Source organism: Dinoponera quadriceps, unplaced genomic scaffold (genome assembly GCF_001313825.1).
Source record: "Dinoponera quadriceps isolate SergipeBrazil2010 unplaced genomic scaffold, ASM131382v1 scaffold717, whole genome shotgun sequence".
Classification (NCBI taxonomy): Eukaryota; Metazoa; Arthropoda; class Insecta; order Hymenoptera; family Formicidae; genus Dinoponera; species Dinoponera quadriceps.
The window spans coordinates 1,569,677-1,587,616 of record NW_014555639.1 but is presented as its reverse complement, the minus strand read 5'-3'; the positions used below and the strand labels follow the sequence as shown (position 1 = coordinate 1,587,616).

Sequence of the window (17,940 nt, the reverse complement as noted above, 5' to 3'; positions counted from 1 at the left end):
GAAAAGCCCCTTTCGCTGCCCCCCCCCCCCTCCCCTCTTCGCTAACGAAAATTCACGTTTCCGTTGAGTTGTGGCGATCTTTCCTAATTAACTACCCACGTTCGGCGTTAAAGGGACGTTTTAGCCATTGACAGACTTGGTAAGCGTTGATAACGTTGGACGATCTTTAAAATGTTACGTATAGATGAACATTGATACGATCACGCTACTCCTCACATTTGCATTTATGTCGCGCTTACATTTACGTAATATCTATATATGTAAGAGAAAAGAATAGCATGATCGTGTCAGTGTATTTAAGGCCATTTTACAATAGCGTAAAGCGTACGGTAAGATGCAAGTAGTTGACCACCAACTACAGTTGATTGTTCTTGGATTGTAAAAAATTCAGTCAATTAATTTACTTGCTTACTTCTTATTGCATATTTTACGATATTGTGGAACACGTACATTTAAATATGTATATATCACTTCCTATTACATGTGCACTTCTATTATCTGACATATAAAACATTAATAAGAAAAATAAAAAAATAAATAATATTTCTGTATTTCATAATATTTATCTATATTTATTTCTAATATTGTGTGTATATTTCTTTTAATCTTATTCAAAATTAATATTTGTTGCTTAAATACTTAAATAAAGTTATATAGGGAAATACTTTTTTCAGTAAATAATAAACTTATGTGGGGACTCCTTAATATCGTCATTGAAATTCCAACATTTTATAATACAACTACCTCAAGTGATTCTCTTTCTGCACTCTATTATTCGCTACGAGTGTCAATTCTCGATAATTCTGTGTAATAACGCTTTAAAACTTACCTAGAAAAACATCGACCAGCTGCAAATTGTAACTGGTTCTCGGTTGGACCACCGTACCGCGTAATCGACCCTCTTTGACGTGGACTTCCCTCGTCATTCTTTCCTCGAAGCCGTCGTACCGCCGCGGGTGATGGCCGTACTGACTTCGTGACTCGTGGAAGTCACGATGTTCCGTAAGAATCTGTGTGCAGGCCAACAACAGAAGACCCAGCAGTTCCAACCGCAACATCTTGAAAGTGTTCGTTTCGCGCTCGCTGATTTCACAACACCAAATTTCGTTCAACTCTTTCAAATCCGTCACCGAAGTTATTAACACTCCGAACGAACTTCAATCGAATCATAGCGTTCCATTTTGCATTTCTAACTCGTTGTTTAACCAGAACTAAGTCAGTGCTTTACAATTTACCATCAAATTTACCGTAATTCCCAGAATATTAACGAGTAATATTTCCTGGAGAAAATTATCAATATATAAAGCAGATAGTTTTTATACTTCAAATGTCTAATCGGGATTTCCAATTAACTTCTGATATTATATGAATACTCGGGTACTACCGGAAATGAACGGGGTACCTGAAAGCAAAAATCGCGAATAATACCTATTATTAATCTTTTGTTATTGATTTTCGTAGCAGCTAATTTCGTTTTCCGTTATTCTATAAGATACATTACAAAAAATATCATCTCAACTTCAAAATTATGCGGGAAATATAATTTTTATTGTATAAAGTTCTTGCAGTAAACCAGTAATTACAGTTTTGTGCGTTTTATTTTTACTTAAACTACAAAAACCCAAATAATTTTAGCATTTATTCGAATTAATAACCAGTAGTGTGCTATATAAATTGATCATGGTATCTCAATGCCCGATTAATTACAAAATAATACCGTGGTATCCGGATACCTGAGAAATACTCGAGAAATTTGAGTATTCGAATAGTATATGCGTGTCCGATGTATAGTAAAAAACTGTACGTAAATAACAGTTCACAGAAATTTTTGCGTTATTTTAATATGGGAGTATATTAAAAAATTACACAAGCATATGTTGAATCAACATATTCACCTCGTTAACATATTACTTTCTAAAACGTTTACCTTGTTAAAGTAACACTAACATTTCAGTGTACCGTTATTTACATGAATTTTTTCATCGTGTATTGACAACACCGAGGGAGAAATACATCGTATGACACTTCGTAATTTTTCTAACACGCGCACTCTAACAAAACCATGTCGTGTCGCAGAAAAACACTGCGGAAGGCAATCACCGAGAAGCTGACAACGGCGAGCTTAAAGCAACGTGCGACAACTGCGCGCGGCTCAGAGCGCACGCTCGCGATTGAAGGTAAAAATAATTTTTCCGACCCTTGCTTCCCGTTCGACCGAGCGCGAAGGGAGCAACTGCTCCTTCGAATGTCGTTCGTAACTTTTCATTTCCGACGCTTCCGTTGCCGCGAACGAATTTTTGCAGGGATCGCTACTTCTCCGCGCATTCGGAGCTCGCACTTGCGAAGGCCGTCGATCGATTTCGGAGGATCGATTTTATATTCGAGATTATAGTTCACCAGGCGAAGTTCAACGAGAGCGATTGTACATCTATACATGCATATCTCTTCTGCAATTTTTGTTATCAATTCCCAATCGGCCGGGATTTTGCCTATCAAGCAGCATGTACTTCATATTCAACGCACCCAAAATATAATTCCGCTCGTTGGGTTTGAATAAAATTTTCCTTTATCGATTAACTCTTTGCAGCGAGATTAAATTTCACATTGGTATTCATTCTGAAGACTGAAGTGATTTCCCGGTGGAACTCAATTAATACATTCCGATAGTAATTGTCACATTGTCATACAATTCTCCCATTAAATTCAGAGGAATTAAAGTTTGATTTGTCCGCGCAGGCGGAGCTTGTAAGCGGATGATATCACCTTTTGTTGTTGCTCAATATATATTCAAATTTCCGACTCTGCGGCCGTTTTAACGAACGGGGAAAAACCGAGATTGGGGAATGCGAGCGGAGGAATCTTCGCGCGAGGGAAAGCGAGCCCGTGCGATGGCCTGATCGAAAGCCGCGAGAAAGCGAAGTTTACCAACAGGCGGCGCGTTCTATTTGGGGCGAAAATAGAGTACGTGCAGTCGCGCGAGCCACCGCTCTCTCTTCGTACGTGCGTTCACCCTTGTTTGTCCCGCCAAGAATATCGTCTCTGGAGGACATCGCCGAGCGACGCCACGTACGGACCTTTCGGCTTACAACGTTGCCCGTCAAAAACTAAACACTGCAATCCCAAATTACTCACGTTGAACAAATAGTCGGAATTAGTTCAAAATTGACTCGAGCGAGAGGATTTCTGGTCTTGAATGTTTACTTCTTCTTCATTTCTTTTTCTCTTTAATTCTGACTATTTTTAAATAAGGAAAGATTAAACGAACATAAACAAAAGTGATTTTTAGATAGATTGAATGAAAAATATTTTGTACTTGTTTTGAAGTGTCGGCTCTTGTTGAAGTTTTTGCGTTAAATTTTGAACATACTCGTGTATTAATTTAATTATAATAATTGATTAAATGATATAATGAATAAATGATTTAAAGACTGAAGAAGACAATAGCAGCTTTCTCGATTATTATCTTCTCGATGTTTTTCTTGAGACACTTTCTAAAGACATTTCATTGTTTTCAGCAGAACCCTCAATTTATACACGACGGTCCTGTGAATTTCTATTTTTACCTTTTCTGATATGACCAGCGCGCGGGCGTACAAAGTTAGTCCTAGATTCGTGATATTTTTATGGTGTCGCGAGGAAAAGTTTCGCACATAAGAGCGTCGTAATATCTTCGCACGGGCACGAAACGTCGACATAAAAACTTCGTAAAGCGGCGATTCGCACGTTACCGTCGAGCGACAAGTTACATTTGCGCAAATTCGATCGCGTGACAGGTTGAAGTGCAGGCTTCCCCAACATCGCGATAATAGTTCACTCGCAGTTTTGCAATATACGCGAGCGTCTCGTAATTCCGGCGTAATTTACGTCAGACAAATGACGTCGAGTTCGAAAGCGACCCGGGGAAAATGCAAGAGAGCGCGACCAACTAAATCCGACAGTTGCGACGTTTACGGTGGGCGAACTTTTGAGGAGCTGGAACACGCTACGCGATTTTCAGGCCGTATCAGATCTACTTGTCAGCCTGATGCACAGTCTACAACAGCATATGTATCCCTTTCAACGTGATATTTTAACCATGAACCTCGGGAGGCCCCAACAACAACTACTGCGCTTGGCTGTGGCACAAATTTGTTGATTAACAGCAACGCTACTAAGATATTTATTAGGAGAGCAAACTTGAACTCTATGAATTTGAATTCTGTCAAGATCTTTCCTACGCGACCGTGAATGGTGCAAAATTTGTCCCGAGGAATTTTTCATGAGCCAATGTTGAAATATTGACTCTTGTTAATAGCGAGCAAAAGAACAAAATGGATTCTTACACCTGCATTCGTGTCCACTGAATTACACGGCATTCTTCTCTTCGCGATATTTTACTTGACCGATCTTTTATTTTTGGATCGCATCCGAACGGAGTCGAAATCCTCAAAGCAAACGAAAGAAACGGAAATGGAATTAATGGCGTGAATATCTGAGAGCGCGCGTTGAGTAGAGAACGCATTCGTAATGAGAACGCCTGGCTTCGTGGAAATTTTCGCGAGACTTTGCGCTCATTGTAGAGAAAAGGTCCGTTATTTCCGATAACAACAATGACACTGAGGTCTCTTCTCGTCGAGCAAAGCCGAATTGCGCATTTTCGCGTCAACGAGCTCTCTCCCCAGGGTGAGAAATCGCAATGCGGGGGTGATGCGCTCGATACGTTGCCATCGAATGTTACGTTTTTATTTATACACCCCTCGAGTAGGAAAACATTCGCACTAGAGTATTTTTTGTCTGGTTAGGTGCCCTTTACGAAACAGCAGCGTTAAAACTTTCATTAGGCAGCGAACGAGGAAATGCTCGGATCCCGTTAAATAAAAATTTCACACGACCCTTCAGAGGTCGAAAATTGTACACGATGCTTTGTTAAATTAACTATTTGATAAATAAGTTCTGAGAAAAAGAGAGACGAAACATTATTAATTAAAATGCATTCGTAGGATCCGTTGATACATTTAACATGTTTAGGTTTATTTCTTTTTAGATTGTAAAGAGAATATATTTTTTTTTATATTCTCTCTGTAGAATACTCTACATTCGGTTGCGCGTCTTCATTCATTTTGGATTTTCAGCTTGATATTTTGCCTTGACGTTCTCCGGCATACATTCTCCAATATAATACGGAATATGAAATAAAAACATTTTCGACAAACTTTTTTTTACATCCTCTTCTGCCCCTGCTAAGGGATTAAGAGTTGAACGGATGAGCGTAAGCGATTATTGTGATAAATCCTATTTCGTCGACCACGCTTGTTGTGGATAAGCTTGCGGGAATTTACCGCATCCATTATTAATTCTTCTTTTTACTATCGTCGATGTTTATGATAGATTTTCGAGAGGTGAGAAAATACCGCCGCGTTATCGCGCTCCGTTATCACACTTCTATTATTCTATATCCTCTTACTGAAAAAATTCCCATTTGACGAACTCTGTGAACAAGTTTGTCTCGGTAAAAGCGTATTTAGCGTTTCATGTAACCGTAAGTTGCATACATCGTTGCATCGTGACGAATTCCTATGTCTTTTTACACTCTATATTGTCAACGGTCACATCTCGCTTAAAGTACCAATTCTCGCAGAGAAATATTCCCGTCGCAAAATAATCGAACATTGATCCTTTACCCTCTCCTGCATCCTATTCGAAAATTCCCAGCGGCACGATAAATTCAGTCGCCATGATCATACAGGTCCCTTTTGACAAGCGAAATAAAAATTTAACATCAATAATTACACCCCGCGGTCATACCGGCACGCTGCAGCAATTCGGGCTGGCGAGAACCGGCGAAAGTTGAACTTTTCGATAAATCGCAGAAAATCGAGAATCCAAACCGCGAGGCTCGAACGGCCGATTGTGTTAGGTAATTACGCACTTGTGAGCTTTTTTCGCGACGAAAGCACGTGCCGAAAGCTTCTCGTTTCGTTCCGACGAATCTCGCGAACGGACTGAGTCGACGCGCACGCGAGAAGCGCTTCTAAAATTAAACCGCGAGTTCTCGAACGAAGCGCCGCCGGGCAAGGCGAGTTCCAAGCGGCGAACTTTTATTTTCGGTGAAACCTCGGCCCCTGTCACACAAATTCTTTCTGCGAATATGCACCCGGTCGACGGCTGTCTACATATGGAGAAGTATCGACGGCGGGAGAGGATACTTGCTACTTCGTATACTTGTTTGCTCGTTGATCCGTGAGAACGGGGGAGTCGCGAAAAGCACGAGTTTTCGTTCTCGCAGTCGGAGAGACACGCTCCCGCGAGCAACTTGATAAATAGCGTCACGATATTGTGCTCGTCAATCTCTTGGTGAATTTCTCAAGCAGAAAAGACGCTCACATTAGAACCGTTTAGATAACAGCGGAATTTGACGGCGGAAGATTCTAACGTCGCTCACGCCGATAGTTTCTTTCTTCACTCTTCCATTTTCTTCCAACGGACTTCCAACAGAAATCTGATGTTCGCAAACATTTAGAAATTCCCGATTCTAGATGCACTACATTTTGAGACATGAAATAATAAAATACTATTTCCGATTCTCTTTCTCTCTCTCGCAAAGTTTCTTGTAATGATTAAGCTTGCTTGTGGAAAATCCGTGATCTTAGAAATTATATTAAATCAATTTCTTACAATAGATTAATTATTAATTCAATTCATATTATTATTATTGTATTAAGTAAATAGGAAAATTTCGCTCTACTATAAAATACATAAATTTGCATTCGGTATCTGATCACAAAGAAAGCCAAGCAAAAGGGGATTAAAATAAATGTCACATAAATAGTTGATTTAACTTGACTTTAAACGAATTTAGAAAGATATTAAAAAATCAATACTATTTGAATATTCATTGGCCGGCATACAAATTATGTTTGTAGGTGAAAACTTGCCAGAATACGGTGACGTGAGACATAAAATATATATCGGTCATCTTCTGAAAATCCTCCCACGAACCTTAATTCCGATAAAACCAAATATATGCATTCAAATATGTATTCAAATCTAACCGAAGTTATAGCGCGCTTGAAGTTGAAACGAGGCTGTTTTATGATTTTGCGTGTGTGCTGAATTCAATGTCTTTTGTGTATGCGTTGAATGAGTTCTGAGGTAAGCTTTGATTCGATTTGAATTTAAATTTCTGCTCGAATCAACGATTTCTCGCTGATTTGAATTATGACTCGCTTTCGCACTGAATGCGCCTCTTTCAATGTATAATTCGGATTTTGTCGGATAAATGCGAGGACTCGGCGTGAATCGACGGTGAGCTTAATGCGCGTAAGGGGGTTTCGCGAAATTAGTTTTGTGTCCGAATTATCTGCTTCGCGTCTACGCACATGTATTCACAGCGTATTCACGGAACGTAACGACGTGTTAAATCTACGATAAGAAGGTTTTGAGACGAACCCTTTAGAGTAAGGGGTGGGTTCCGCGACGAGAGTAGCTCCTCTTCAGAAACATCTCATTTACGTTAATGAACTTACTTCGTCTCCCAGACATAAAGAGGATGAGGAAAGGATAGATGCTGCCTAGGATCCTCGTCTAGATGAATTTTATAACTTCCAGAACTTTAGCTACTTAGAGTTTAAAGGTTCCGCAAACTGCAGTGTCTTTAATTTTTTAGTCGTATATTTTTTCTTGCTTTGAAACCACCACAATATCGGATCCAACATTCTTTGGCTCTTCCCTTTTTAAAGTAACTCGATTCCCAGTTAACTGGGTTTTCACAGCAGGCCCATTGTAGTCCCGGCAGATGGAATAATCCTCGTTCCAGTTTTGTATGAAACGGCAAGCCACATTGTTATTTCAGCAAATCGTTGTTTTAATAAATCATTCCTGGCAACTGTATCGCGCATGTTACTTCAGAACGCGGAGATCATCGGATCCCCGTCGAAATACGTAATCGCCCGGTCACATGGACAGCCAAGAAGCAATTTCGTCCTTTCGTCCTTTCCACTTTATAATACGAGGATTTGCCGCGCGACGTCACCCTCAAAGCCTCTTCATAAGTTTGATATATTATTCAGAATAAGTCGAATCTCAGGCGTACTTATTTTGCCGGCCAAGTTGATAGCAAGAAGGATCATATAGATCTCCGCCATATTCGTCGTTCCATAATGCACAGCACGGCGATGTTTTCGCCACAGGATTACACCAAACGACGAAATGCCACATCTTTTTCATCCTCGAAAGGTCACTGGTCCCTTGTCGCATCCGTTACTCTAAATCCAGATATTACATGTAGGCTATGTAATATAATATTATCAAATATATTATTGTCGTTTCTTCTGTTATAGTTGATACGATTACCCTTTCTATTTTCATTACATTTATTATTATTATAGTTTCCTTTCATATCTTAATAGTATTTTTATTTTTTTAATAATATTAAAGTAACATAACATTAACAACAAATATAATAATATCATTAAAAATATATATGCGATAACATCACAATGATGCTAACTTGGTAATTTCATTTAGTTTCGCTTCCATTTTTGTTTGTCAAGAGTATCATGAAACGCGTTCTCTTGAATACTTTTTCTATATGCGCGCTTTAAAGGGAAGACTTGGGTTGAATTGCTTATTTTTCACAGCGATATTAACATCTCTAGTAATTAAATTCACTTTCAGTCGTTTCTCGCTCTTTATTTCTATTTCCTTTCAGAAACAGAGGGGACGACAGCACGCGTTTGTGTGTAGATAAGTTTCTTCGCCCCAGATGTTAAATATACACAGTAACGTTGTTATTTGCAGGAGCAGAAGTTTATTTTCGTTCGGTCTTTCTCGCCGAGCGAGAAGTTATTTGAACGTAAAACTAGCTGCTTCCGTGGATATGGCGGAATTCTCCACGGCGAAACGGTTATTGGACGAAACCTACGGGGTTGGTACATTGGCTACAAGCCGTGTCGTTGTCGTTATACTTTAGAGCACCGAAGGAATTTCAGATTTTGCACTGTACAATAATTCTTTTGGCTTCTGTTGTTTGTCAGATAGCAGTATCGTCATTTTCATTTGCACCTTCAACAAGCACGATATCCAGTGTCTCGATTTTATATCCTCGAATCTTAGTCTTATCCTCTAAGTACTTCAATTTGAGAGATTCTCGATTCTTATCTTTCCGTATTTTGAAGATTTACGGACTTTACGCTCCTATCAATTTCGTCGCTCGCAGGATTGTTAACTTTTTAGCTCGGCGACGCTCGCCTTACTTTCTCCTCTTCTCACGTTCACCCCTAGTTTTGGAGCCTTAATTCTTTCGAAAATTGCCAAGATACTATTTCTGGGTCTTTTTCCTCGCACGGCACTACAAGACGGTTTTGCGATCGAAGTGCGATTTATTACAGCGATACCGGTCGCATGCTGCGTGATTCGTGCGGATTTAACGGCGGCGCCTGTAGCCGAGAGTGCCCGAGATTTATCATCGCCACGTAGAAGAGCCTTCCGACACGGCTGCCTACCTAGCGGGTGGTCCTACGTCGTGATAAATCAAAAAGTGGACGCTAAGGGCGCGCTACGTGTCGCCGGAAATGACCGACGAAAGCTCAACAAGAATGTCTTTCGTTTCCTACGCCCTAAATGCTAACCTGGCCTAACCTAAGCGGTGATTTTGGCAGAAACTCAATACAGTTGCGGGTTTTTGGAATCACGCTTTATTATTTCACTTATAACTGGGGCGAAAAGGCGGCAGGGAAGGAAACGCTGAAAGAACACGTTTGCAGTTTTGTTGTACACGTTTGCAAAATTTTCTTCAAAATCCCCATTTAATTATCATAAACGGCAGAGCGCGATATTTGTGCCGGCTGGGTGTGTTTGTAGTTGTACTCGATATATCGAGCGAGTTAAAGTATTGCTAACTAATTAAATCGAAGCTACGGCGATAGGTTATCGATTCTCGGTGTCGTTTGGCGAAATTCTCCGCTCGGTTGTATTTCTTGCTGAAGGGGCGCGTTTCTTTTTTTCCTTTCGCGCGATTACTCGCGCGAAGTTGGCCGATAGAAAGGAGCCCTTCCCTTCAATTTGGCGGAGAAAAAGGAGGGCATAATGAGCGGCAAGGATTTAAAAGCTAATTAAACTTCGCCGGGAGGGCCACTACTCGCCTTAGCTAAGTAGAACAATTTACGGTAGCTCGACGTTCGAGAAGCGTAGACTGCTGCAGACAACTTGGCGAGGAAGATCGAGAGGAAGGAAATCTTACAACGGCTCTCGGAGGAAGTTCGATAAATACGGGGCAACGGTGGATCAAAGATGGTAGATAGCGAGATCCTTGCTGAAGAGTGAGCAAATGAAAAAAAAAAAAAGGAAAGAGAAAAAGAAAATAGAGATAAAATCCGACGTACGCGGTAAAAATCTGACGGACGACGGGTGCAGGTTCATAATGACATTTTCAAGGAGAGAGAGAGGGGGGGGGGAGGGGAGAGAGAAAGAGAAAGAATTACGTGAATATCCCATCTCTGTTTATATAAATATATAAAATATATTTTAACAAATTTAATGTAAATATAAAAGATGAATATAGAAGAGCAACATCGTGTACATGTAAATACAAAACTGTTATTTGGTCTTTTCCATTTCACGCGAAAATATTCAAAAATATCGAGATACTGATGTATATAAATACGCGTGTGCATCGACGAATCGTAATACGTATCACCGCGCGAGAGAGAAAGAGAGACGGTTAATTTCTTCGGCAGCATTTTTTTCCACCCGGCGTGCTGCTTGATCCATCATGTGTCCTGTCGAAACCGGAAGCACGGACGTCGTAGCGGCAATTAATTTCTTTTAACGGTCGTGAAAGCTCGCTCTGGGTGCGGTAATTAAATGGAATCGGCCCCGTGCGAGTGGCACGCACGTGTCAGCGCGTGCATGCACGTGTAAAACGTACGCACATGCCTTCTTCGGAGTGGCGATGGATCGATCGATCGAAATTGCCAGCACGAAAATTCGTCTGCGCCGCAATGTGTAACCGATTGACCGCTTGGTTTGCTGTCAATCGCGTATCAATGGAGATTCGATATCGAAAAGTACAATGTTGTTTTTCTATTAAAAAAAAAGAGAGAGAGAGAGAGAGAGAGAGAATACCTGCAAATATTAACAGTGCGGGTTTAATCGCTTCAGATGCGTCGGAAGCGTACTCGCAACGTCGATTTTTTCACGGATGGTCGAAAGGGAAACCGTTGCCATATGTCAGAATAAAATTATACATATCATTATGCTATGTGTGGAATAAAATATACGGACGTTGCTTTCGACAACATTAATGTGTTTGAAAACATTTCGAATGAAAGGAATTGAGACCAGAGAGAAGTTGATTCAAGTTTTAAATAAATGCGAACTCATACACACACACACACTTTTTCCCTCTCTCTCTCTCTCTCTGACTATCTCGCATTCTCTTTCTTTCTCTTGAAATATAATATTGCATTACCGGAGAACATAAATATGCAGGAAATGAGTATTTATAATTATAATTTTACACCAGCCAATTGGCTAATTACTTCCATTTTTAGTACGCATGAAATATCACGCTTCACGCAGGTATAAATACCTGAAATATAAATTTTACGTGTAAACAATGCTCCACGCATCGAAACACGATATGAAACTTTAGCTTTTAATGCATCCTCTTTTATACTGGTTTTTTAACACTGTGACTTACTACTTGAACTTTCCTAGCATTTAAAATATTCGTGCGTTCAAATGACTTGTGTTCTTACTTACGGTCGATTAACATTAGTTTGGAAATGTTATTTTCAGGTTTTACGTCTTTCCAGTTTGATTTATAAACGTTTCTGCGAGTTTCTCTATGTTTGTAAAAAATATAACAAATTATTACAAATACGTCGATATTATCTGATATAATACAGAGGCGACATAAACTATCGGATCAATGTAAAATAATAAGCAGTAAAAGAGTGTTACATTAATACTTTGACACACAGTGAACGTTAAAGGATCGAAAATATACATGGATAACGTAACGATGCTCGATAATGCGGACTGATTGTCACGTGACGCCTAGAACAGCACATATATATGCACACACACGCGCGTAGAAGTAAACGGATAGACGCGCGCGTGAGCCGCCATGACAGTCTCAGGTGGACGATTGAAACGAGAGACGTCGCGCGCTTTCGTTCTTTTTTCCGAACCGGTGAAAGCGTGCGTAAGACAAATTACGTCACTTTGCGAGCGCGATCGCCGAGCTGGAATCATCGTGAACAAGAGTAGCGTTCTGAAATTTCATTGGTGATTACCAAGATCTGTTTTTATTAGATTTAAAAAGATCTCTCTCTCTCTCTCTATCTCTATCTATCTATCTCCAACCTTGCATTCTCTCTCTATCTCTAACCTCTATCTCCAACCTTGCATTTTCGATGTCTTCGCATTGAATATCTCTGTATTCTCAACGATTGGGGAATACAGAACAACTTTTTGACTATATAATTCATCAGAGAAACTATTTGTTAAAGCTTTAATAAAGCTCGCGCGATGTAGTCGCGCGAAGGCGGATGCTGTTCCAGAGGATGCCGTGTCGGAGGATTTGATCTACGTGAACGTAGGTTTCATAGATTCCCTCTATTTCTCTTCTTAACCCTTTGCTGTCGAAAGCCGGAATATAGCCATCCGAGTAACTCGAATCACGACCGCAAAGGGTTAATCCACTCGTACCTTTACGCGCAATTCGCGTTAAACCTAACCTAATCTTACCTAATATAACCTCAGTTAACCGAATTCGCGAGTCTAACCAACGCCGTTATTTCTCTTTTCTGTTTCAAAACTTGGTGTAGCAGAACGTTGCCGGTTCTGACTTCGAAACGGTTCGGTGAGTCAGATGTAAGAAAAACGATGAGTATGATAATTTATGGTGACGGGTTACAGATAGTTGGCTTTTGTAGAGTTTCGTTCGAGAATCAATGCGATTTATATTGCTCGTACACGGAGAGAGAAGCTTTTATATTAAAAGCCACCGAATTTTTTAACTAAAAGAAACATCCAAAGTAGACAGAAACGTTGAACGTAGTATGTAAACATTTCATGTATACTTAGTGATGCCATTGCAACAACACAACATATTTCAAATATGCTGCTCTAAGAAATATTTATTTACTACGCCATAGTTTTAACCAAAGTACTGATTTTTCATTACAACGATGCGGACAATATATTGAAATACGTCTACCTGAGATATAAACATTCCGCCTTCATTTATTCTTCCCCTTCATACATGCTAATTGTATTTTAAAAGTCGGATTCTATCATTAAGAAATTTATCGCTTCTACGTAACCGACGTTTATCAAGTCTGTCAATAACTCCAGCATCCCCTTAAGAAAGATATTCGCGCGAACGTGACTGTCTCCTTCTGTATTTGGCTCGAAAGCGAAATTATTCAACAGAACTATCTATTCAACATGACCTTCTGTCTGTTTTGAGCAATGTAACAATGCGCACGTCACAGAATCGCGCCGGCGCGCGTGTAACTCGCGATCACTTCGCTCGCGCTGATGTATCTCGCGGACGTCGACATTAATTTTTCAGATTTCTCATACGTGCTCTTACGTCGCGATATAATATGCCGCGTGAGACATCGTCCTGTCGGGTATGAGTGATTCTTCATTAAAAAATCACTCAAGGATGTAAAACGAGGACTCTTTTTTTCGCTCACGCGTCACTATTACGTTAGTCCTAGAAACAAAAGTACCACATATTTCCGATTATTCCTTCGCGAATAATTCATACAATTGTAACGCGCGTTTAATTGCGATATTTCCCTTGTTAGATTTCCTGATCACTACGATTATTATCTTCCCATTAATTCGCGCTTTCGATTATTTACGCCGCCGTTCGCGCGTCCTTCGAAGAAAAAAGTCGTCGGATTAAATTCAGCGGATTATCGCGGAAGTAAACTTCACGATGGTATCGTGCGAGGTAGCCTTCGCGGCAAAATTGCAGAGGTGTCTTCGCGAAGTATCACGGAGTAATCTCCGCGCAGGGATTGCGGAACCGTCGTGCGTGGCGAGTATCACATCGCTGTGTCGATTAGCTCCTCCGCTTTCGTCGATCCCGCGATCGGTACGATCGCTCTTCGGTCTTCGCGATTCCTCCTTCTTGTATTTTTATTTATAAACGTTATTCGCGAGTCGCGAGTGTGTTCCAGAAGTGCCGGGATTTATCGGTCGGCGAGTGTGTTCCAGAAGTGCCGAAATTTATCGTATCGCGAGGGACATTCATCAAACGGGCTCGCAGTTTTCGTTTTCACCTTTCGTTCAATCGAACCCGTGGATCCCGAATTTCCGATTCGCGAATTTCCATCGACGTTGTCGTTAATTTGTCATAAACGTCGCGTCGAGACGCAATTATTAGTCGCGTAGCGAAGTAAGATCAACATGAGCGGACGGAGACTTCGAATTGCGGGTTTTCGAATGCAGACGAGTTTCGTCGGCGGACCTTGCTTCAACCTCGACGATGGATTTCGTCGCACGATCTTAATATGAAAACCGAGTCGAAATTTAGAATCTACTTAATAATCCATACAAGTACAATTATGTGCTTCCGATGCTCTTTGGGCTGCAACTGCCACCTCGAGTCTGCTAACTTTTTTTCTCGTGTTCTAATTTAGCCTATTACTGTATCGAATCCGAATTTAAATTTCCGCCGAAGCTTTCGAGAACAAACCCACCTGCCTTCGCTTTCACAATTCCTTGAGAAGTGATAAATAATTGATTGCTCGAAATTCTCCATTGGTCCTTCAAGTCCCGGTGGAACTGGCAGGGTTAATGGAGAACCAAACGTCCGATTCGGGAAATGTCGAGAACAAGAGACGACAGATCGGCGCGCACGTTCGTCGGTTACGGGGGTGCGAAATCCACGCGATATCACCGGCCAGCTATGATCGCTTATAACTCGGAAACTGTTGCGACTTCGACGTTACGATTAATTAACCAATTCCTGGCTCTAGCCGAGCTCCGCAGAATGCCTCATTAAAGTATTCTGCAACAGTTCCGTGACAGCCCATTATTCTCGACGTTACAATTAATTCCGTATCCGACGTAAAGAAGCGTGACGCGTACGCACACACCGGTAAAAAAAGGGATTTCAGAGGAGTGCGATCGCCAAGCAGTTAAAGAACGAATCGTTCATAGTCCGTGCGCGCGCACGCGCGCGGATTTAACACTTTGAACGCACGTTTGGTGCGATGAACCGTCATGAATATGCGCATTAAGCCCGCGGAACACACGAATGGGAGTCCTTTTAATAGAATTTAATGTCATCAACCCCGCTTCAACGCCGAACTTATGTGGGACGCGTGCGGAGTAATTAAATATCTCCCAGGTAACCGGGTACAGCTGTACGCAAAGTTAACGACTTTTTGCGCGAGACACTGGACGCGCCTATTAAAAACGCAATAGGCATACGATTAGCGTCATACAGTTGTTGCTGTGTAAAAGACCGGGAGTCTCCCTAAAAAGTCCACTTTTGCGCGAGAAGCCTGGGAACGTTCAGAAAATATGAATGGCTCGCGGCGAAACATTAGCGCGTCTCGTGTTCTTAACCTATTAATTAAATAATAGCGGAGCTATCTCGGGACTTTTCGCTCGGTTTCATATATTCGAATACCATGATAATCCCCGAGGTGCAGGTACATTTGATAATTATGAAATCCCCGAGGGAAGTTAATATTAATAATTAACAAAAAGAGGTTACACGCTTCTACTAATTCAATGAATAGAGGACGGTTGAGCTGTTGGGGGTACAGACGAGTATGGAGCGAGCAATGTTAATAATATTTCGGAGTTTCAGTTTTAAGCGTACTTCATTCCTCGTTGCTTACAGGGCTTGTTTGGCCGATTACGATAATGCACATATCGCGTGTATTCAAAACTAGGCGTGCTAATTTCGTCAGCACCTTTTGTTTTCCTTCGGGCGTAGGAAGGATAAGAGGGAAGAGAAAGGGAGAGATAAAGGGAGAAAGTCGTAGGCGCAATTTTCCGGAATCGATATAACGAGGGGCACGCCCCCGAATAAGGAATTTCATAAACGCGCAATTTGCTCAATTTATTAACCGAGAAATTCCGCGCGTGAGAAGCACTACAAAAGACGCGAAATAATAAAACGCGCGTTTTTCCTGGATTCCATGACGCATGCAGCGTCATGCATAATGCCGCGTTTTGAATTGCATTCGGAATGGGAATAGCAATTTTTGAATAATAACGCGCGTCCGCCCCGGAGAGTTATATTTATTTACTCTATTTCCCTCGTATTTAAAAACTGCGACGACCGGATGAAATTCCGCGAAAATAACAATACTCGCGCCGACGATCGTGTAAACGCTCGTTGTTCTGAAATTTCGACCCTTCCAGAATCGGAGTTGCGCTCGCGAGTGTTACCGTAACCTTCCGTTCTCGAATTTCTCGAGCCTCGAATTACATCCGCGTGACAAAATGAAATTTCTCCCCGCACTCGCGCGATTCTTATTGATTTCCGCACGCGCGCTTCGAATACAACAGTTGTTTTGAATAAAACAACGTCGCATCGTGGCGCGGCCAAAATTGTTGCTTGTTTTTTACCCCTCTTTGTTTTCATAACTCGAAGCAAACACTACTAATTGCAATCGCGGCGATCCGAACGTAACGCACCGAATTATCTCGGACTATGGTTCGGATAATAGAGGAAGTGCAGGTATTATGGAATACCCTAAGGCTCTTTTTTTAAGATAAATCGAGAATTATTATTAGAGATAACTGAAATTAATTTTCACTGAGTATTATAACCCCTCGCTATATTATTATTATACGCACCTTAATTTTTTACGTTTCACTCTAATGCTAAACATTAAGTTTTTGTTTTTAATTTTCTATTAAACATGAAACATCATGATCATTTTATATAACTAGCAACACTGATATTATGAGAATTTTCAAGGTTATACATTTTAACATAAAATTATTAATTATATTCACTAACGGAAATGCTATTACTTTTAAGAACTTTTTTAACAATGTCAAATTTCTATACTTTTTGTTAATAATAATGTTATAATGTCGAATAAATGTATGTAACATCATATTAGTTTCATCTCACTGCTTATGTCTTTTAACGATGTCACCTACATGCTTCTTTGACATCATGAAAGAAAGAGACAATAGAGTACAATGCAATACGTATAAAAAGTAGCGGATAATATGGACTATTCCGTAATGGCCGACATCTCTATTTTATCGTATACAATGGAAATGTGTGCCACATATGACACTTGCAGAATAGAAAGAAACATTAAAGCTATATCTCAGTTTTACATGTAACAAAAGGTGATTAAGAATCTGTCAACCAGATTGACCATTAAATAAAAGTTTAAAAACTTATCCGATAAAAGTGGCGAGATACAGAAAATCTAAAATTGGACGTACATACTGCGCACGATCTCGAAGTAGATTACCGCTTTGCAGGTTAGCTCAGGAGTTCAGCAAATAATTTCACTGCTATCTTCTAAATTGCGACATTTAACAGGCCAGAAATCAGTGGTATGCCTATTACCCGACCATTCCTCTATGTCTTCATACTTCACGCAAATGTTGAGATACGCAATCACGGAAAATTGATAGATCATCAATTTAGCCGAGCCGATAACTGCCATTATCGAGAAAAATGACTGTAATCGACGATGAATCTCGCTCTCTCATGGGTTACTCCGCTGTTTGCGGAGCCGAACTTTCGCCTCTGCCGATTCCAAAATTTATGTGTAACGTCCCGGCCGTGTGGGAGGGTGGCGGGGCAGAATTGTAGGATCGAGACACTCGTTCTCTCTTCCCCAGGACTCCCGGTTTTCACACTCACCGACTCGCGCTCACAGGATTCGCCGTTCCGCGGCACGAAAAGCGGCATCGATTTCTTGGATTTGAATGCTCGACAGTCCGGGC

The 17,940-nt window shown here is 40.8% G+C and overlaps 1 protein-coding gene across 10 annotated transcripts in view; it reads right to left on the bottom strand.

Moving 5' to 3' along the window:
* The window catches only part of LOC106745037, a 62,377-nt gene extending 56,403 nt beyond the window's left edge, over positions 1-5,974 (bottom strand). Inside the window, exons 1-3 of one of the 10 annotated variants that reach the window (XM_014620272.1) lie at positions 5,909-5,974; positions 5,444-5,729; positions 830-1,402 (exon numbers count right to left, since the gene is read on the bottom strand). In XM_014620272.1, coding sequence (XP_014475758.1) covers positions 830-1,058 — 229 coding nt within the window. In that variant the 5' untranslated portion in view covers positions 1,059-1,402; positions 5,444-5,729; positions 5,909-5,974. Of the gene's footprint in view, positions 1-829; positions 1,403-3,563; positions 3,669-5,443 lie in introns of all 10 variants that reach the window. The other 9 variants (XM_014620270.1, XM_014620271.1, XM_014620269.1 and 6 more) reach the window with 9 other exon arrangements.
* Between the last annotated feature and the right edge of the window lie 11,966 nt (positions 5,975-17,940).